Below are 21709 nucleotides of genomic sequence, written 5' to 3' on the forward strand. Positions count from 1 at the left end.
TATATATATATATATGTAATTTTTAACAAAATTAGTATCTATCAATATAGGGTGCATGCGCAATGTGCGTATCATAAAACTAGTCTATTAAAAAATATGTATGTTACATTGTGTAATTTTCCGGCGTAGCTCCGCCCATGGTAGTGATAATCTCACTTACTTATATTTGGACCGACATATATCAACACTTGCGTTATACGAGTATAAATCAAATCCAGAAACTTTTGATATTCGGTTGCAAATTAATTAAAAATGTGTAGAGGGATAATATTGAATCTGATTCTATGTTTTTCTTTCTCATGGATATAAATTGATAGTATTGGAGTTTAGGAGCATTACATACATATCTAGTGCATTATTCTGAGGCCTAAGTCACTAGAGGCAGAGGGACTAAGGACTTAAACTTCTTCTGTCTTAAGGTACACTAAGCTAAGGTGTCTTGACTTTTATTCAAATTTTGGCTAGTTTCTTGTTTGCATGCTTCAAAGTTCATAAACCTGTTACGATGATCGTTCTCGTCTTGGACTTGGCCGTGCCCTTTGGGTTGGTCAGGCTCATACGACACTGACGTTAATGAGGAAGGTTTAAAAAAAAGTTCATAACTTGTTTCCTACTTTCCGATATGATGCTTAATTCCTTTTGTGTTTAATGTTGAGAAGCTCTGCACAAGCTTAGTGCTTTCTATTTAAAGAGTTTAACATCTATACTATACACTAACGATATAAAAAACTTTTCATAATATCAGTGGGTTTATTGTTATTGTTGTTGTATAATATCATATTACTCAAAACTAACTATTGTTATTGTTGTTGTATAATATCAGATTACTCAAAACTAACTATATACAAACAGCTATCCATAATAATAGGATGTAGCCTGAAAAATAAGACATATTACTTGCTAATACATATTAAAATACATACATAGTATAAACAATCTTTGCGCTATAAAATCAAAGTTTAAGTTTGTGTACTGTCAGTCAGTGTATAAGTAACTCTTCATAATAAACATGATATAAAATCAAAATATAATTTTAAAAAAAAGTTATACTGTCAGTAACTTGAATAAACGAAACAGACTTATATCCAATAAAAAGAAGACAGAAAAACAAAAAAGCCTCGAAACCGGAAATAGAAGGGGAGTCATTATTTAATGTGCATGTTGGAACTATATGATTTATTTTTAATTCAAGACTTGACGTGGCTACTGGCTAGATAAACATGCTGACACTTAATATATAAACAGCAGCTAGCTCAGTTTATTTCTGAAGTATAGTGGCCTACACATGTTCTTGAAATATTTAAAATCTCCATGCTAATTATATTAATTGCTTGATCAACTGCAGCCTCCGTTTGTTGAATTCTTGATTTTTGGGTAAGAAACAAATTAATGTTTTAACTCTCTGTATAGAGTGGATAAGATTAAGACGTGCTGATGACACAGATTGTTTGAATCTTCTGTTTTCCACATATATGGACAATTATAAATGTCTGCTGAGATCTTATTGCTGATATTTTTCCCTTTTCTATATTAGGATATTGACTTTCTCTGTGTTTTTTGAGGAATCATGAATGCTTTAGCAGCAACAAATAGAAACTTTAAGCTGGCAGCTCGACTGCTAGGTTTAGACTCTAAGCTGGAAAAGAGTCTGCTAATCCCTTTTAGAGAAATTAAGGTATGTCACTCCTTCTCTTTTGGGTGCTTGGATCTTGATAATAGTTAACAGATTTTGTTGTGTTCCTACTTATGCTTTGATGACAAAAGTTTTGGCAAATAAAAACAGATTTTGTTCTGGTTTTGGACTTTGTACTTAGGGAGCTTGACTTAAATTTTTGAATGTTCAAAAGGTCCCTATAGGATCAGACTTTGAGGTGGTTAGATTATAGTTCTTGGCACACTGACTTTTTTGTGTGTGTGTGTGTGTTTCAAAGCAAATGTTCCTGGACTGATTTTCTGCAATCTTTCAGGTGGAGTGTACAATACCAAAAGATGATGGCTCATTGGCATCTTTTGTTGGATTCAGAGTACAACATGACAATGCTCGCGGGCCTATGAAAGGCGGAATCAGATACCATCCTGAGGTTTATTTTTCTTCTCTATGATAGACTACTCATTGCTGATTGTATCAGAAATAGTATTTGGAAGACTGAGTTGTAGTTCTTTTATTCAATATTGTGTTTATGTTGTTATCAATTGATCGATATAGCATATGTTCGATAGTAACTCTTTGGTGTCTAATGTAGGTTGACCCGGATGAGGTAAATGCCTTAGCACAGCTAATGACATGGAAAACAGCAGTAGCTAATATACCATATGGTGGGGCTAAAGGGGGCATAGGATGTAATCCTAGTGACCTGAGTAACTCTGAGCTAGAACGACTTACTCGAGTATTTACTCAAAAAATACATGACCTGATCGGAATTCACACAGATGTTCCAGCACCAGATATGGGAACAAATCCACAGGTCTGTGGATATGATTTTTCTTGCCTAGCATTTTAGTGGATGGAAGAAGATGTCATTTGCATCTAATGCTTTGTCTTCTTAGTGAAATATGTCTTACTGGAGCTAATACAATTTCTTTATGCAGACAATGGCATGGATTCTAGACGAGTACTCAAAATTTCATGGTTATTCACCTGCAGTGGTAACCGGAAAACCTATTGTGAGTACGCATAGCGGAGTTCTTATTCCCAATTCATGTTTTTCTACAATCTATGAACTCATTTTACAAATCCAATTGGTGTTAGATGTTCACTTTGTGAACTTGACTCTACTACTTTTGTGTTCATCACATCTTTTTGCTCTAGTTTAGATATGCACAAGCTTTGTAGTGAAAAACTGAAAATGACTTCTTTATCTATTTGAGGGATCATTGTCAATTTAGCCTAAGAGATGTAACAATATATTACAGGATCTTGGTGGATCCTTAGGCAGAGATGCAGCTACCGGAAGGGGTGTTCTCTTTGCTACGGAAGCACTGCTAAAAGAGCATGGCAAGAGTATTGCTGGGCAGCGTTTTGTTATACAGGTTAGCATAGTCAAAATGTTCACTTCTGTTTTGGGAAGGGGCGGCTCAGGGTGAGGCTAGTAAAGCCTTTTTATAGTAGATTTTATGATATTATCTGTTGTTAGCTGTCACTGGACAAAATGCGAATTTGACAATGTTTTGCCTATTCGTAGGGATTTGGGAATGTTGGTTCCTGGGCTGCAAAACTCATCAATGAGCAAGGTGGGAAAATCGTTGCAGTAAGTGACATAACAGGTGCCATAAAGAACGAGAATGGACTCGACATAGCAAGCCTACTCAAACACTTGAAGGAAAATCGTGGAGTTAAAGGTTTCAACGATGCACGGCCAATAGATCCACATTCAATACTAGTAGAAGATTGTGATGTTCTTATACCAGCTGCCCTTGGCGGAGTAATCAACAGGTACTTTCATGATTTTGCATTGAACTAGTTATCAAGAAGCCTTTTATGTCATATTTGTGATATGTTTGAACTTCTCATTGAAGGGATAATGCAAATGATATTAAAGCCAAATATATTATTGAGGCAGCTAACCATCCAACTGATCCAGAAGCTGATGAGGTTAGTGCAATAATTCTTTTACTTTTCTTTTCTCACAATCCACTGAAGAATGCAAGAAGCAAGTGAAGCAAAATTTACAAAAGGAGGTAGAATAGGCTAGCGCGTCAGTTACAGATCATATTTCAGACGCGCACAAGACAAGTGCAGAAGGGGAGCCTTGGCGTAACTGGTAAAGTTGCTGCCATGTGACCAGGAGGTCACGAGTTCGAGCCGTGGAAACAGCCTCTTGTAGAAATGCAGGGCAAGGCTGCGTACGATAGACCCTTTTGGTCTGGCCCTTCCCCAGACCCCGCGCATAGCGGGAACTTTGTGCACCGTGCTGCCAAGGAAGGCACAAGACAAGTGCAGCATTTTAATTAATTCTAATCCTCTACAGATTTTGGCAAAGAAAGGAGTTGTCATCCTACCAGACATATACGCTAATTCAGGTGGTGTCACCGTTAGTTATTTTGAGTGGGTTCAGGTATTATACCTTCATATGTTTTTCCATAGTTTGCCGCAAAGCACTGTTCTTGTTCTGTTGTTTCCTCTGTTATGCACCAAAAGAACATGTTAAAACTTCCAAGAGCTCTTTTATTAAGTTACCTTATCGACTTCTCGATGTTTTTGAAATGCTAGAACATCCAAGGCTTTATGTGGGATGAGGATAAAGTGAATGCTGAGTTGAAGACATATATGACAAGAGGCTTTAAACATGTCAAGGATATGTGCAAGACTCACAACTGTGATCTCCGAATGGGTGCCTTCACGTTGGGCGTGAATCGTGTAGCTAGAGCAACTGTTCTAAGGGGATGGGAAGCTTGAGAATGAGACACACGGTGGCTTGTTTTTCATTTGAAAACATGGAGTTCACACTTGTCTGTATTAAGAAGAAAAAAATGTTCTACCCAAGGACAATTTGGCTTCTGAATAATAATTGAAAGATGCACTCAATATGCAAACTAGTTTGTTGTTTCTTGATCTTATCTTTGAGTATCATTGTGCCTGCATTTTATACTGGTAGTTTAATCGCTCTCTACTGCCCAATATTTATATCAAAATGAGATGAAGAATTCATTTCCCACCTAACAATCGCCTTTAATCGTGTAACCAAATCACTCCACCAGATTAAAAAAAAAAAAAAAGGCAGCCCAATGCACTAAGCTCCGAGGAAAGGCCGGACCACAAGGGTCTATTATACGCAGTCTTATCCTGCATTTCTGCAAGAAGCTGTTTCCACAGCTTGAATCCGTGACCTCCAGATAACATGGAGGCAACTTTACCAATTACGCCAAGGCCCCTTCTCCACCACGTATACCAAAAGCAACAAAATACATATACAAACCAAGGTTACGCCGAGGCCCCCTTCTCCACCACATATACCAAAAGCAAAATACATATACAAACCAAGGCCACTCAATGAGGGACCTTGATAACCATGTCCAAATGGACTATGCCGTTAATTAGACTAAGAGTTGATTATATGGACAAAATGATGGGAATTAAATGGGACAAAGATTCTCACAATGCCAATTATCTGGAACAAAACAAAGATAAAGGAAGGCTGATTCCATTAACAACAAAAAGGAACTATGATAACATACGTTCACAGCATCCAGAATTACAAACTAAATTGAGAAATCAAAAGTACATTACATTCCTTTTTAAAATCTCCCTCTACCCCTAAAACCGCCTCCACGACCGCCCCGAGGAGGACCTCTACCCCCGCGAGGAGCACCCCTACCGCGAAAACCACCACCTCCTCCACGTCCACCTCTGCCACCTCTTCCTCCACCTCGTCCACCACCTCTAAAAGCTTGTTGCTGTCCCCTGCAACAGTGAAGAGTTTTTTTTAGCATTTGCACAACATAAAAAAGCAAATAAATTATGGAAGGGCGCCTGCAAAGGAATCAAACAATGCCCCCAGAAATCAAATTTTTTTCTCAAGCGCAAGTGCAGGAAACTGCAGCTATAGAGCAGGTTCATCCTTGAGTTCAACTATTTGGAATTACAATATAATACTCCATTTGTATGAAAGGCATTTGATTCCACAAATTGTACAAGTGCATCTCCTCCCTTTGCTAAAAGGTATCGTCAAGTTGCTTACCTCTTGGGCCAATTCTAATTCATGATAAAGTCCGAAAGCTCTCACCATCTTTATCTTATACTCTTCTCTTTTACAAGTTATTCTTGAACATAAACCATAGACATTGTTCCTCAATAGCTTATTTAGCCCACTCAGCATACAAGTATATATCCAGAGGACCACAAATACTAATATCAAACGAAAGGACTAATCAAGTGTGAAGCGTGACGTAAAGCAGAGAAAACATACTTGGGCTGCGGAAGAAATCTGGCCAGCGGCAAAAGCTTTGCTGGGTCAATGTAGAACTTATCTCCAGCTGCATATGAAGTTGCAATAATTCCCTCCGACATCTTAATTGAAAATAACTGCAATAAAGCATAACATGAGCCACGCATCACGAGTTGCGCTCTTAGAACTAGACGAAAGCCCCGGAGGCCAAATTAAAGCTCACTATTGAGCTACAGAGGTAATAAATTTCCTTTCTTTCTCACAAGAACGGCATTTCCATTTACCTTGTTTCCTCGTGAAGCTGTATTAAGAAAGAAACTACTTGCTTCATTTCATTTATACAACACTTTATATTTGGAACATTCCAAAACATTTGACATCATCCCACTTCTATATAAATGCACAACTTTCAAGGATTTGAAATTCACTAAAGATTCAATTTTTAAACAATTATGTGATGATTTCTCCATTAACCTAACATTTCAATCACCCCTTCAAATATTTCTTCCGCTATCACCAATATAATATGTCGAATTAGCACATTAAAATCTGAAAGCAAAATACTGACATATCTATAAAATAGAACAGGGAGTATTAACTTTTGCCAAATGCTAAAATAACAGGGAGTTTCCTTTCGGAAAGCAATGAAAAAGGCTATTGAATTAACAGAACAAGCAGATACAAAAGGAATTCAAATACAAATTGCGGGACATATCGACGGAAAAGAAATTGCACGTGTCGAATGGATCAGAGAAGGTAGGGTTCCCCTACAAATGATTCGAGCGATAATTGATTATTGCTCTCAAATAACCACCACAACAAAATATTAGTGAATTGCATCATTTTTCGAAGAGTTTAAGTTCTATGCACTAACGGTACAAAAATATTACACAAGGTAATTATAGAATAAATTTTCAATCACAAGTTAATCTACACACTAATAATATTAAAAAAAAGTTAACAGTGTATATAGCTTAGATCCTTCTGCGAATATTAAATATTAAAGATTTAAAGCTACAGCTTTATCCATGAAAATTTAAAAGCTAACATATAGCAATAGAAAATAGTACTAGCAAATAACAAATGGGAAAAGAGATTACTTACAGATTCATTAATAGGACCAAAAATTTCATCAACTTTACCAATCTGGGTCTTGTTCTGAAGGTAAATAGGAGCGTTAAAGTAAGGGATTTTTTCATTAGTGAGCTTTGTTACTGCATCTCCTTCACATGCGTGTACAAATGCTGATACCTCTGCATATATTACCATTCACAAAACACATTTTTCATCACATATAGCTTATACACACAGAAGAAGAAGAAGAAAACACGCACGCACACACACAAACGGAGAGATTCAGTTCAATGCAACTATGTTTACCTACGACTTCAGAAGGAGGTCCTTCATCGCGAGGAGGAAAGCGGCCACCGCCACGACCACCACCAAATCGGCCACCGCGGCCGCCGTCTCTGCCGCCCCTAAATCCGCCACCACCACGTCCTCTTGGAGGTCTCATTTTTTAACAGTGAACACTATGAGCGGCCTGGATGAAAGTGGGTTTAGGGTTTTAGGGGTTTTAAAAGTAATACAAGGGGACAAGTATTTGCTCTTCCACTTTTGGCCCTAGTTTTTTTTCTTTTAAAACTTAATTTTGACAAGAAAGTGACACAAATTATCCTTTATGTTTGGAGCTATGTTCAAAGTGGTTTCTTAAATATATTTCGAAGATGTTTTGGTCCTTTAATTTGCGAAAATTAAGTACTTTTGATCTCCGTCAAATATTTAACACAATTAGGTTGTTAGGATTTGCTAAAATTCCACTTAATTTGGTTGTTAGATTTGCTAAAGTTCCACTTGTTTTCTTTCTTCTTCTTCTTTTTATTCGTAACATCATAAAATATTCGAAAAAGGGTCAAATTTACCCTTTACTATTCGAAAAGGACTAATTTTGACCCTCGGTATACTATCGGTTCACCAATATTCCTAACGTTATAAAAATAGTCTGAAATTACCCTTCAATCGTTAACCCTTCCACCATGGCCAATATAATCCCACATGGCCTGACACTTAGCTGAGGTGGATGCCATGCGGCATGCCACCTCACCACCCCAACTTTATTTTGAAATTGCATTTACTTCTTTTTCTTGGGTCCATTTTAGATTCCTTTCTCCTTCAGCTTAGAGTGAATGGCAAAAATGAAGAATTACGAAGCTTAAAAGGAGAGCTAGAGATCAACTCAATCACTATGTGTTTGATCCAATCATTGATTAAACAAACAACTCGTAATAAAAAGGTATATACAATTAATAAGACAGTATAAAAAGGAAAGAAAAAAAGATGAGCACAGTTTACAATGTTCATTTGATATATCAGATTAACCTACATTCTTCGACTCTGGGAAGAACCTGAAAGAACTTATGATGGGATGATTATTGATCTTTACACTGATAGAGTGGTCAAGACTCAAGACACATGGTATGAGAAATTAAAGGAGCTGCAACGATGTCGAGCAAGAGCAGAATCTCGGTATTTCAGCACCAAAAATCGTATCAGTTGATTTACCAATATGAGATCTCGTGTGTTTACCATGAAAATGCTTACGGGAAGTAAACGTATCTTCTATGGTAGGAACTTCGAGCATAGTTTCACGCCTATCTTCTCGATCTGAGTTGTGTCACAACGATACCAGGTTAAAGAAGATACTATTAGTATGTATGGTGTTTTTAATAGATTTATGTTTGATTGGTTCTTACAAGGAATTATAAGCAGCATTTTATTTTAATATTGCTATCTATGGAGCACTAGTCTATAACCAAAAGTTGCTACTCTAGAAGGTATTGAGGGAGGGGATAAAACTGGATTGGGGCAGTGAAGTGGCATGACACGTAGCGTCTACTTCACCCAAATGTCAAGCCACATGGTACGGTGTTGGCCATGATGGGAGGGTTAACAATTGAAGGGTAATTTTGGACCACTTTTATAACGTTAGGGGTACTGTGGATCTATCGTATAACAGGGGCAACATTAATCTTTTTCAAATAGTGAAGGGCAAATTTAACCCTTTTCTGTAAAGTATTTTACGTTATTTGTGTTGTTTGACCTACTATCACAAGTATCCCTTGTCTAATTCCACCGCCTTAGACTAAGGCCTCATTTGTTTGCACTTAATGAGGGTCTGAATCTTAATCATTCAGATCTCACACATTAAATGCGTTTATTTTTAAAGTCTGAATCTTAATTATTCAGCTCTTAATCATTAAGTGTGTTTGTTTTTTTACTTCACAATCGCTTAATCGGTCTGAATAGGTCTGTGTGATTAAGATCTATAACAGAGACTTAATTTCATTAAGATGCTATCACATATTCATTATTAACTGCCGCCACCGCTACCATTATCAACTACCACCATACTCAACCACCACCACCACCACCACACTCAACTACCACCACCACCACCACGCCACCATCATCCTCAATCATAGCCGCCACCATTATCGACCATCACCATCCACCATCCCTACCACTCCGACCACCATCATTCTCACACAGTCAACACTTATCCACCTCAACTACCACAACCAACCACCCCATCACCATTAACAACCACATACGCAAAGCCCATCATTATAACCTACCGCCACCTTCCTCAATCACAAACCACCACCCGCCATTATTAACTATCGCCACCCACCACCACCATCCTCAATCATAATCGCCGCCACTACCAATCACTAGTAGCTACTAGCATGAACCACCATCATCAACTAAAACAACCATCAACCACCGCCTCTAGTCGGCATTCACCCGTTAGCCATCACCACTAACAACTATTATATTTTAAAAAACTATATATTTTATTGATAAAATATTAGATTAGTTAGTATTTTATTTGAATTTTATATTTATTATTTTTCAAATAAAGATAAATTTTATGCATTCAGATGTTAAAATCAAACAGTCTTAATGTTTTGTATTCAGATCTTGATACACATCTTAATATATTCAGATGTGTATTCAGATTCAAACGTCTTAATCTTAAAAAAAAAACAAATGAGGCCTAAGGGTTTTTCTCTCTACCGTGAGAGCTTCTTCCCCCAGTGGGGTTTCAATCCTTAATAACCAATCTGCAGATAATCACTTTCTTCCAAACACCTCTAACCATATTTTCTCAAGAATCTCCAATAACAAACTTTCAAATTGTCACTTTCACCTTCTTTGTTCATAAAATTTTATTTGTCTACTAAACCCTACATCAATTTTAACTATCGAAAAATCTCCATACTTTTGTTCCACTATACTATATATAATGCTAAATAAACTTCGATTGGTGTAGAATCTTTGAAATTGGAAAGATGGCAGAAGAAATTACGGACCGCCTACAAAAGTTTATTCTTACCGAGGAAGAAAAGCAAGCTGTGGCGATTGAATTTTCAGATATTCAATCAAGCATAAAGGATTGTGAAGTCAGTCTCTTTGGTAAGGTGATCTCTGATAAAAAAAAGTAAACTTTCAAGGAGTCAAGAATGCTATGCCAATGGCTTGGGGAAACCCATCAGATATGCAAATAAAAGAAGAAGGATGGAATTCTTTTCAGTTCGTTTTTAAAGAAAAGAGAAGTATGGATATGGTATGCTTTGCTACGTCATGGTTGTATGATCGATTCCATCCTTGGAAACTAGGCTTGAAGAGTGATTCTCACGTGTTTAATGTATGTAATATATGGGTTCAAGTATGGAACATCCCTTTACACTAGATGTCACTAGATGTTCGCCACAAAATAGGGCATGCTTTGGGAAGTACTGTTGATATTGTAATCCCTGAAAATGGAAGTAAAGAGGGACGGTATATGAGGCTTAAAGTTTGGATGGATATTACCAAGCCACTGCCTAGAGGTAAATTAATCAAGTTAGGATTAGAAACAACATGGGTTGAAGTAAGATACGAAAATCTACCTTATGTTACTAATGTTGATATGCTAGGACATAACGATAAAACTTGTGTACAATGAGAAAAGGACATATGATCAGACGAACAAAAATGATCAATTTGGGATATGGTTAAAAGTAGAGAATCATGTGTTTTTATCAGAAAATTAGAGACCCCGAGGAGTAAACACTAATAATGGACAAACCATGGTTAGAAACCATAACTCTAAGCTGGTTGAGGGGGAAAGAGTTATAGAAACAAGTAAAAGTGTGCAAAATCTGGATGAGGGAGCTGACCCAACTAATATGCAACCTGATTTAGGGAAAGAGGATCTTCATGAAGTGCATCAAAATAGCTTAATAGGAAAGAGAACTATGGGTTTGAATGGGAACAATGATGATATACTAAACATACTAGATTACATTAGAGGCAGCCCATGGAGGTAACGAATTCTAGATTATGAGAGACAGAGCTTGCTAGTATTTGGAATAGAAGTTCAGGTAATAAAATGATCTCAACACAATGTTAGGATGTGAGGTTGGAGAAGCAAGATGTGTTTTGACAAATACCAGTTAATGAAAGCAGGTGTAATGACACAATAAGGGAAAGTGAGGCGAGGTGCTTAGCTCTGTTACCACGAGTTAAGAGTGTTGGGTGATTGTATTGATGAGGAAATAATTCGACTCCATAACACAGAGAAAACATTACCACTTGTTGCTTCACAGGCACATGATATCGCTCCTCTTCATATGACAGCATTGCGAGGCAACATAGACCAGGCTACTACAATTGTTCATCAGATGGAAGTCCATACAAAAACCACTGACCTACAAGGAACAAAGGACCGGGTATGTTCTTCTGTCTTCGTCATATATTGAACAATCATTTTGTGCATTAGAAACTAATTCATTGAAAAGAAATTTTACTTCATCTCAACCAATGACAGACAATAATAATGAAGGGAGAAAAAAGAAAAATTGAAAACGAATGGCTAGACTAACTAAGATCTCCGATGACTTTGAAAAGGGTAAAGATTTAAAGGTTCCTAATGAACATCTTGTTAAGATAGTTGTCACAGAAGATGGTATGCAAACTGTAGGGGATAAACGAAAAGGTGCTACTATTTTGATTAATGATATAGAAGCTAAAAATAAGAAAATCATGGTGGAGCGGGAGGCTAGCTCTAAATGGCTTCCCTCTTCGCAATGAGGGCTCTGGTGTGGAATTGTCGAGGACTGGAGGGATCCTTGATAGTTTCCTTTTTGAAGGAGACAGTGCGTCTTCACTCCGCAAGTATGATTTTTCTAAGTGAAACCAACAATATGGACCGAACAGTTAAACGATTTCAAAGATAGCTTAACATGCCATATGCTACAATCATGGACTCTCTTGGATTATCTGGTGGCTTAAGCTTATTATGAAATGATGACTTTCTGGTATGTAAGTCACATACTTCGCATTTTTATATTGAAATACTTGTGCATGATACTTTACAGGATCCTAAATATTGGTGCATTTTTGTTTACATGAATACTGATAGAGTTACTCATAGAGAACAACTAAATGAACTTATAATTGGAGATTTTAATGACATTATTGATCACTCGAAAAAGTTAGGAGGTAGAAGTAGAGAAATAGTATCTTTTAGAGACTAAAAAATTTTTATATGGAATTTGGGAACAGTGGATGTAGGATTTAAAGAGAAGCCTTGGACATGGTGCCGTATCAGAGTAAATGATGGAATTATTCAAGAGGGAGACTAGACAAGGCTATTGCCTCATCGGGATGGAGGTTAGAATTCCACTTGGCTCAAGTTACTCATTTAAATACAGAGGCTTCAGATCATTGTACGCTACTTCTTAATGCTGAACCTGCCCATATAAGAAAAAAGCAAAGATTCTATTTTGATAAAATATGGTGTGAAAAGAGTGTTGTTAATAATTTAGTGGCAAACACTTGGCATGAACAATTAGATGGCTTTGAACAATCCAAAGTTAGTTTTAAATTAAAAAAATGTCGATCCTCGTCAATGTCCTGGTTGAAAGGGGGAAAGAAAATTCGAAGAAGGGAATTATTGGTATCAAAAATAGAATTGAACAACTTAAGAATGATCTTCATAACTTTGATATAAATAAGCTTAGAATTTTAAGGAAAGAGTTACGGAAATCTTACAAAGACGAGGAAGCGTATTGGAAACAAAAATCTAGAGCTCTATGGCTTCAAGAGGGTGATAAAAATACTTTCTTTTTTCACATTAGAACTATTTAGAGACGCAAGTGTAATAGCATCAAAGGGTTCCAATTGGCTAATGAAAATTGGGTCCCAGAAAATGGTGATATTATTAGAGAAATATAAAGTTTTTATGGAAATTTATTTACTACTTCTAGACCAACAAGTCTTGATTCTATTTTGAATTTAATTCCTTCATTAGTTGATGGTTTCAGAAACCAAAGTCTTATTAGAAAAGTGACTGATGATGAAGTGAAAAATGCAGTATTTGACATGCATCCCTTAAAAGCTCTGAGGGGTGGATGGAATGACTCCTTTCTTTTTTTAAAATTATTGGAATATCCTTTCCGCTTATATTATTGATGTCGTTAAAAGTTTCTTTCATTCGGGATATGTCTTACTCTCGTGGAACCAAACTCTTATTACTTTAATCCCTAAAGTAAAAAATCCTAGTGTAATTAGTTAGTTCAGACCTATTAGTTTATGCTCTACAGTCAATAAAATTATTACTAAAATTATTGTAGCAAGAATGAAGAGTATTTGCCTAGTATTATTTCTCCTAATCAATCTGCCTTTGTAGGTAGTAGGCAAATTGTTAACAATGTTATTTTATGTAACGACCCGGCCAGTCGTTTTATGAGTTATAGCCCCGTTTCCCCCATTTCTGCTTCCTTATATGTTCCTCAGCTGTATTTTATCGTATTGTGTTGTTTTGTTCGGGTCCGGAGTGGTTTCAGTGTGGAATGAGACACTTAGTCTCCTATTTAGAGGTTTAAGTTGGAAAAGTTAACCGGATGTTGACTTTAGGTAAACGATCTCGGATGTAAATTCTGATGGTTCGGTTACCTCCGTTAGGTAATTTTGGACTTGGGAGCGTGTCCGGAATGTAATTTTGAGGTCCGTGGTAGAATTATGCTTGAATTGACGAAATTAGAAATTTGGCGATTCTCGGTCGGCAGTGGAAATTTTGATATCGAGGTCGGAATGGAACTTTGGAAGTTGGAGTGGGTCCGTAGTGTCATTTGTGACGTGTGTGCAAAATTTTAGGTCATTCGGAGGTGATTTGGTAAGTATCGGCATCATTTGCGGAATTTAGAAGTTTAAAGGTTCTTAGGCTTGAATCCGAGGGTGATTTGGTGTTTTGATGTTGTTTTGAATGTTCTGAAGGTTCGACTAAAGTTTGAATGTTGATATATGACTTGTTGGTATGTTTGGTAGAGGTCCCGAGGGTCTCGGGTTGATTTCAGATGATTGACGCATCAAGGATGGGATTTGAGGGAATGCCGAAGATTTCCTTCAGCTGTCATAACCGCACCCTGTGAAGTGGGGACCGCAGGTGCGATGGCCGCAGATGCGGAAAGGAAACCGCATATGTGGGATTTGGGAGGCTGAGGCAAGACCGCAGGTGCGGAAGGTTGAGCGCACCTGCGAGACCGCAGGTGCGGGGAAGGACCGCAGAAGCGGTTTTGGGCAGTTAAGTGAAAACCGCAGGTGCGGCGCTTGGACCGCAGGTGTGGTCACACAGAAGCGAGAATTTGGGTCGCAGGTGCGAGATGCCTGGGCAGAAGGTATATATGGGACCCTTCGCGAATTTTGGCCATTCTTCACCATTTTTCATTCGGATTTTGAGGCTTTTGGAGAGTTTTGAAGAGGGAATCAAGGGGGTTTTCATTGAGATAAGTCTCTTGAGCTTAATACTCGTGATTATGGTAATTTTCAATTGTTTAAGCATGAAATTAGTAGAAATTAAGGATGAAATTGAGGGGATTAGGGCTTGTAATTGGAGAGTTTGATTCTGGGATTTGAGGGGCCATTTGATGTCGGATTTTGATGAATTTGGTATGTACAAACTCGTGAGTGAAAGGACTTTCTAGTTTTGTGATTTTTGTCGGATTCCGAGACGTGGGCCCGGGTTTGGGTGAATTTCGGGATTTTGGTCTAAATTGTTAGCTTTTCGTATGGAATTGGTTCATCGCCTATATTGATTGCGTTGTATTACTTTAGGTTAGATTCGGGACGTTTAGAGGCCGATTCCAGAGGCAAGGGCGTCGCGGAGTAGGGATTTGGCCGGTTTGAGGTAAGTAATGATTGTAAATCTTGTCCTGAGGGTATGAAACCCCGAATTTCACATTGTTCCACTATTTTGAGGTGACGCACATGCTAGGTGACTAGCGCGTGGGCGTGCACCATTAGGGATTGTGACTTGGTCCGTCCCGTAGCAACTATTAAGTTGCGTATTTGACTGAAAACCTTATGATACTTATGTGATTTAGAAAGAATTCCTATAAACTTGGGCTGAATGCCATATTTGGGCCTCGTGCCAAAGCTGTTTGGACCCTTAGGGGCCTTTTCCTATTATCCTCTCACTGTTTTGATTTAAGATCCATACTCAGTCTTGCTATTTTACTATTTTCATAACTCAGTCTTTATTATCCCATTTTGATGCGTAAAATGATATTTTAGGCTGAGCACCCTGTTTTTACTGATAGCCCGAGTGGCTTGAGAGATTGTCACTGAGTGAGGCCGAGGGCCTGTTCTCGTGAGGATATTATGGGATTAGCCTGCGCGCCGCAGCATGTTGTTACTTATTTATGATTATGAGAGGCCGAGGGCCTGATTGATTCATGCCACGAGGTGGCTTGTCATAGCGCTTGGGCTGTAGGATCCCCTCCGGATTCTGCACACCCCCAGTGAGCACGGTACCCTGAGTGAGTGATATGTAATATGCTCGAGGGGCTGTATACGAGTGACTATAAGGTTTGCCCGATGGGCTGATTCTGAGTGATGTTATGCCCGAGGGGCGGTTGATGATTCATGTTGCCCGAGGGGCTGTATGCGAGCGATGTTTGCCCGAGGGGCTGTTTATGATTTTCATCACTTTTACTCTAAATTGCATTGAGCCTCTTCTATTGAAAATATCTTCAAATGATTTTTACCAAAAACTGGATTTTAAACGAGATGATTTGACTCATATACTGATTTGAAAGCATGTTGTACTTATTAAGATTTCATGATGTGGATTTTATGTGTTTCCTACTGCTCAGTCTTTATTTATCTTTATTACTTACTGAGTTGGCGCACTCACATTACTCCATGCACCTTGTGTGCAGACCTAGGGGTTACTGGACATGCTAGCGACCATTGATTTCATCCGCCGCGGATATGTGGAGTTAGCAAGGTAGCTGCATGGCGATCGCAGGCTTGCTTTTCTCCCTCCTATCTTCCTTTAGATATTATTAGTGTTATCGAGACTGTATTAGTCTTAGTTTTATCGGACAGTCCTTAGTAGATGTTCATGACTTGTGACACCTTGATGTCGGGCTTTCATTCCGCACTTTGTTATTTAGATTTATCTTATGAAGTTTTATTAATTAATTAGCTTAAAGAAATCTTTATTTTGAAATATCAGGTTGTTTTGATACATGTGTCGGCTTGCCTAGTTCCACGTTAGGCGCCATCACGACATGGTAGACTTGGTCGTGACAAGTTGGTATCAGAGCCTAGGTTACATAGGTCTCACGGGTCATGAGCGGGTTTAGTAGAGTCTTGCGGATCGGTATGGAGACGTCTGTACTTATCTTCGAGAGGCTGTAGAACCTTTTGGAAAACTTTATATTCTTGACTTCTTTTCATGCGAATCTGTTGATTCTGGTAACTAGACTTCTGTTATTCTATTCTCTCATAGATGGTGAGGACACATGCTACCGGTCAAGACAGACGGCCACCAGTACCACCAGTTGGGGCCACGAGAGGCCGAGGTCGCGGTCGAGGCCGTGGTAGGGGCAGGGGTATAGCTCGCACAGCAACTAGGGCAGCACCTACTGATCCACCAGCTGCCCCAATTCATGATCAGGTCCTAGTTGTGGACGCTCAGGACCAGCTCAGGCACCGGCTGTGCCTATTGTTATCCCAGGTCTTTAGGAGACCTTAGCTCAGATCTTGACCGTGTGCACCAGTCTTGCTCAGGCGGTCACGGTTTCTACTGCAGCAGCTACTTCCCAGGCCGGGGGAGACACTCAGACTCCCGCCGCCCGTACACCCGAGCAGGTTGTTCAGGGATTACAGACACCGGAGGCACCACCAGCCCAGCTGGTTGCACCTGCTTAGGATTATGTGGTACCAGTCATGCCTGATGACGAGCAGCATAGATTGGAGATGTTTGGTAGACTTCAGCCTCTGACTTTCAGTGGTATAGAGGGCGAGGATACTCAGGGATTCTTGGACAAGTGTCAGAGGATTCTTCGTACAACAGGTATTCTGGAGACCACTGGGGTCTCATTCACTACTTTTCAGCTCTCTAGAGCTGCCTTTACTTGGTGGGAGGCTTATGAGAGGCGTAGCACTGTTGGTGCAGCACCCCTTACCTGGCAGCAGTTCTCCGTTCTCTTTCTAGAGAAGTATGTGCTGCAGTCTCGCAGAGAGGAGCTATGGAGACAGTTCGAGCAGTTGCGTCAAGATGATATGACTGTGACGCAGTATGAGATGAGGTTCTTTGAGTTAGCCCATCATGCTATCTGGTTGGTTCCCACAGAGGGAGAGGATCAGGAGGTTCGTGGATGGCCTTTCGTATCAATTGCGGGTTCTTATGACCAGAGAGAGGGTATCTGGTGCTTCTTTTGAGGAGGTTGTTGACATTGCTCGGGACATAGTATCGATTCGCCGTCAGGAGCGAGTAGAGAGGGAGGCCAAGAGGCCTCGTGGATCCAGTAGTTTTGGGAGTGCTCCTTATGGTGGTCAGTTTCAGCACGGCATAGGCCGTCCATTCAGACATGCTCAATCAGCTCGCCTAGTTCACCGTGAGGCATCATCGGGCCATGGTTCTCACAGCTCTCATCAGGACCATTCATCACTTAGTGCCTCCCAACCTAGAGTTCATCCCGTGCTCCATCAGTTCAGGGCTCCTCCATGCCAGGTTCTTCTACCGATCATCCCGGTGCTAGGGGTTCCCTTCAGTCCTTGTCACCAGCACTAGGGGGTTGTTATGAGTGTGGGGAGTTTGGGCATATATGGAGGTAGTGTCCTCGATGTCATGGGGGTTCGCCTCAGTAGAGGAGTCAGCCATCGACTTCAGCACCAGCTATTTCACCATCCGCCCAGTCAGCTAGGGGTCACCCTAGAGGGGGAGGTCAATCAGGTGATGGTCAGGCCGGTTTCTATGCACTCCCAGCCAGACCAGATGTTATTGCTTCAGATGCTGTGATCATAGGTATTGTCTCAGTCTGCCACAGGGATGCCTCTGTATTATTTGACCCTGGTTCTACTTTTTCATATGTGTCATCATATTTTGCTCATTATTTGGATACGCCCCACGAGTCTCTTGTTTTATCTATTCATGTATCTACTCCGGTGGGCAATACTATTGTTGTGGACAGCGTATATTGGTCATGTGTGGTGACTATTGGGGGTTTAGAGATCAGAGTGGACCTTTTGCTGCTTAGTGTGGTTGATTTTGATGTGATATTCGGCATAGATTGGTTGTCTCCATGTCATGCTATTTTGGAATATCATGCTAAGATAGTGACGTTGGCTATGCCGGGGGTGCCACGGATTGAGTGGCGAGGTTCGACGGATTATGTTCCCAGTAGGGTAATTTCATTCTTGAAGGCCCAGCGGATGGCTGGGAAGGGTTGTCTTTCTTATTCGGCTGTTGTTAGGGATGTCAGTGCAGAGACTCCTTCCATTGATTCAGTTTCGGTAGTGAGGGACTTCCCCGATGTGTTTCCTGTAGACCTGCCGGGCATGCCGCCGGACAGGGATATTGATTTCGGTATTGATTTGGTGCCGGGCACTCAGCCCATTTCTATTCCACCGTATTGTATGGCACCGGCGGAGTTAAAGGAATTGAAGGAGCAGCTTCAGGAACTCTTTGATAAGGAGTTTATTCGGCCTAGTATGTCACCTTGGGGTGCGCCTGTCCTATTTGTGAAGAAGAAGGATGGCACTATGAGAATGTGCATTGATTAGAGTTAGTTGAACAAAGTCACAATCAAGAGCAAGTGTCTTTTGCCTCGGATTGATGATTTATTTGACCAGCATCAGGGCGTGAGGGTGTTCTCCAAGATCGATCTCAGGTCAAGGTATCACAGTTGAAGATCAGGGACTCGGACATTCTTAAGACAGCTTTCAGGACCCGATATGGTCATTATGATTTCCTTGTGATGTCTTTTGGACTGACCAATGCCCCAACAACTTTCATGCATTTGATTAACATCGTGTTTCGGCCTTATCTCGACTTGTTTGTTATTGTATTGATTGATGATATTCTGGTGTACTCGCGTAGTCAGGAGGAGCACGCTGAGTATTTGAGAGTTGTATTGCAGCGGTTGAGGGAGGAAAAGCTTTATGCAAAGTTCTCCAAATGTGAGTTTTAGCTCAGTTCAGTGGCGATCTTGGGGCAAGTGGTGTCCAGTGAGGGTATTTAGGTTGATTCGAAGAAGATAGAGGCGGTTTAGAGTTGGTCCAGACCGTCCTCAGCCACAGAGATTCGTAGCTTTCTTGGTTTGGCGGGTTATTACCGTCGGTTCGTTCAGGGATTTTCATCTATTACATCACCATTGACCAAATTGACCCAAAAGGGTGCTTCTTTTAGGTGGTCGGATGAGTGTGAGGCGAGCTTTCAGAAGCTTAAGACTGCCTTAACCACAACTCCAGTGTTTGTTTTGCCATCAGCTTCAGGTACATATATGGTGTATTGTGATGCTTCTCGGGTCGGCATCGGGTGTGTGTTGATGCAGGAGGGTAGAGTGATTTCTTATGCTTCTCGTCAGTTGAAGCTCCATGAGAAGAGCTGCCTTGTTCATGATTTGGAGTTGGCTGCCATTGTTCACGCGTTGAAGATTTGGAGGCATTATCTCTATGGTGTGTCTTGTGAGGTGTTTACTGATCATCGTAGCCTCCAGCACTTGTTCAAGCAGAAGGATCTCAATTTGAGGCAGCGGAGATGGTTGGAGCTGCTAAAGTACTATGATATTACTATTTTATACCATCCGGTAAAGGCCAATGTGGTGGTCGACGCCTTGAGTAGGAAGGCGGTGAGTATGGGCAGTCTTGCATTTATCCTTGTTGGGGAGAGACCTCTTGCAGTTGATGTTCAGGCCTTAGCCAATCGGTTTGTGAGGTTGGATATTTCGGAGCCCAGTCGGATCTCAGCTTGTGTTGTTTCTCGGTCTTCATTGTTTGATCGTATCAGAGAGCGCCAGTATGATGATCCTCATTTGCTTGTCCTCAAGGACAGAGTTCAGCACGGCGATGCTAGGGATGTGACTATTGGTGATGACGGGGTATTGAGGATGCAGGGCCGGATATGTGTGCCCAACATAGATGGGCTTCGGGAGTTAATTCTGAAGGAGGCACATAGCTCGCGGTATTCCATCCATCCGGGTGCCGCGAAGATGTACCAGAATTTGAGACAGCACTATTGGTGGAGGAGAATGAAGAAAGATAGTGGGGTTTGTAGCTTGGTGTCTCAATTGTCAGCAGGTGAAATATGAGCATCAAAGACCGGGTGGCTTGCTTCAACAGATGGATATTCCAGAATAGAAGTGGGAGCGGATCACCATGGATTTTGTAGTTGGACTCCCACGGACTTTGAGGAAGTTCGATGCTATTTGGGTGATTATGGATCGGCTGACCAAGTCTGCACACTTTATTCCTGCGTGTACTACCTATTCTTCAGAGCGGTTAGGTGAGATTTATATCCGAGAGATTGTTCGCCTGCATGGTGTCCCGGTTTCCATCATTTCATATAGAGGTACTTAGTTTACATTGCAGTTTTGGAGGGCCGTGCAGCAAGAGTTGGGTACTCAGGTTGAGTTGAGCACAACTTTTCACCCTCAGACGGACGGTCAGTCCAAGCGCACTATTCAGATACTGGAGGACATGTTACGCGCTTGTGTCATTGATTTTGGGGGTTCATGGGACCAGTTTCTACTGCTCGCGGAGTTTGCATATAACAACAGTTATCAGTCGAGTATTCAGATGGCTCCATATGAAGCTTTATATGGGAGAAGGTGTAGATCTCCAGTGGGTTGGTTTGAGCTGGGCGAGGCTACGCTTTTGGGTACAGACTTGGTTCAGGATGCTTTAGACAAGGTGAAAGTGATTCAGGAGCGACTTCGTACAGCGCAGTCAAGACAAAAGAGTTATGCTGACAGGACGGTTCGGGATATGTCTTATATGGTTGGGGAGAAGGTTCTACTGAAGGTTTCACCCATGAAGGGTGTTATGAGATTTGGGAAGAAGGGCAAGTTGAGCCCTCGGTTCATTAGGCCTTTTGAGGCACTATGCAGGATTGGGGAAGTGGCTTATGAGCTTGCTTTGCCACCTAGCTTGTCGGGGGTGCATCCAGTGTTTCATGTTTCTATGCCCCGGAAGTATATCGGCGATCCATCTCATGTCTTGGATTTCAGCACGGTTCAGTTAGATGGTGATTTGACTTATGATGTGGAGCCAGTGGCAATTTTGGAGCGGCAGGTCCAAAAGTTGAGATCGAAGGATATAGCTTCAATGAAAGTGCAGTGGAGAGGTCGGCCCGTGGAGGAGGCTACTTGGGAGACTGAGTGGGAGATGCGGAGCAGATATCCACACCTAATTGAGGCTTCAGGTATGTTTCTAGACCCGTTCGAGGACGAACGTTTGTTTAAGAGGGGGAGGATGTAACGACCTGGCCG

At 40.5% G+C, this 21709-nt stretch overlaps 2 protein-coding genes across 5 annotated transcripts; one reads left to right on the top strand and one right to left on the bottom strand.

Moving 5' to 3' along the window:
- Nucleotides 1–327: 327 nt before the first annotated feature.
- On the top strand, nucleotides 328–4555 carry LOC109244328 (glutamate dehydrogenase B). Of its 4 annotated transcripts, none has more exons than XM_019411395.1 (10): nucleotides 328–419; nucleotides 1563–1675; nucleotides 1968–2081; nucleotides 2244–2465; nucleotides 2590–2664; nucleotides 2914–3030; nucleotides 3183–3433; nucleotides 3517–3592; nucleotides 3969–4055; nucleotides 4211–4555. In XM_019411395.1, exons 2-10 carry the CDS (start codon nucleotides 1568–1570, stop codon nucleotides 4394–4396), a joined length of 1236 nt encoding a protein of 411 aa, XP_019266940.1. In that variant the 5' UTR covers nucleotides 328–419; nucleotides 1563–1567; the 3' UTR covers nucleotides 4397–4555. The 4 variants fall into 4 exon arrangements, with proteins under 4 accessions (XP_019266940.1, XP_019266939.1, XP_019266938.1 ...); XM_019411394.1 differs by having other exon boundaries at nucleotides 329–419; nucleotides 1535–1675; XM_019411393.1 differs by lacking the exon at nucleotides 328–419 and adding an exon at nucleotides 1264–1374 and having other exon boundaries at nucleotides 1535–1675.
- A 554-nt stretch (nucleotides 4556–5109) lies between these two features.
- On the bottom strand, nucleotides 5110–7486 carry LOC109244329 (putative H/ACA ribonucleoprotein complex subunit 1-like protein 1). Its single transcript, XM_019411398.1, has 4 exons — nucleotides 7266–7486; nucleotides 6990–7138; nucleotides 5907–6022; nucleotides 5110–5401 (listed from the first exon to the last, which is right to left on the bottom strand). Exons 1-4 carry the CDS (start codon nucleotides 7399–7401, stop codon nucleotides 5236–5238), a joined length of 567 nt encoding a protein of 188 aa, XP_019266943.1. The 5' UTR covers nucleotides 7402–7486; the 3' UTR covers nucleotides 5110–5235.
- Nucleotides 7487–21709: the final 14223 nt, after the last annotated feature.

The sequence above is a fragment of the Nicotiana attenuata genome, unplaced genomic scaffold, assembly GCF_001879085.1.
Source record: "Nicotiana attenuata strain UT unplaced genomic scaffold, NIATTr2, whole genome shotgun sequence".
NCBI classification, from domain to species: domain Eukaryota; kingdom Viridiplantae; phylum Streptophyta; class Magnoliopsida; order Solanales; family Solanaceae; genus Nicotiana; species Nicotiana attenuata.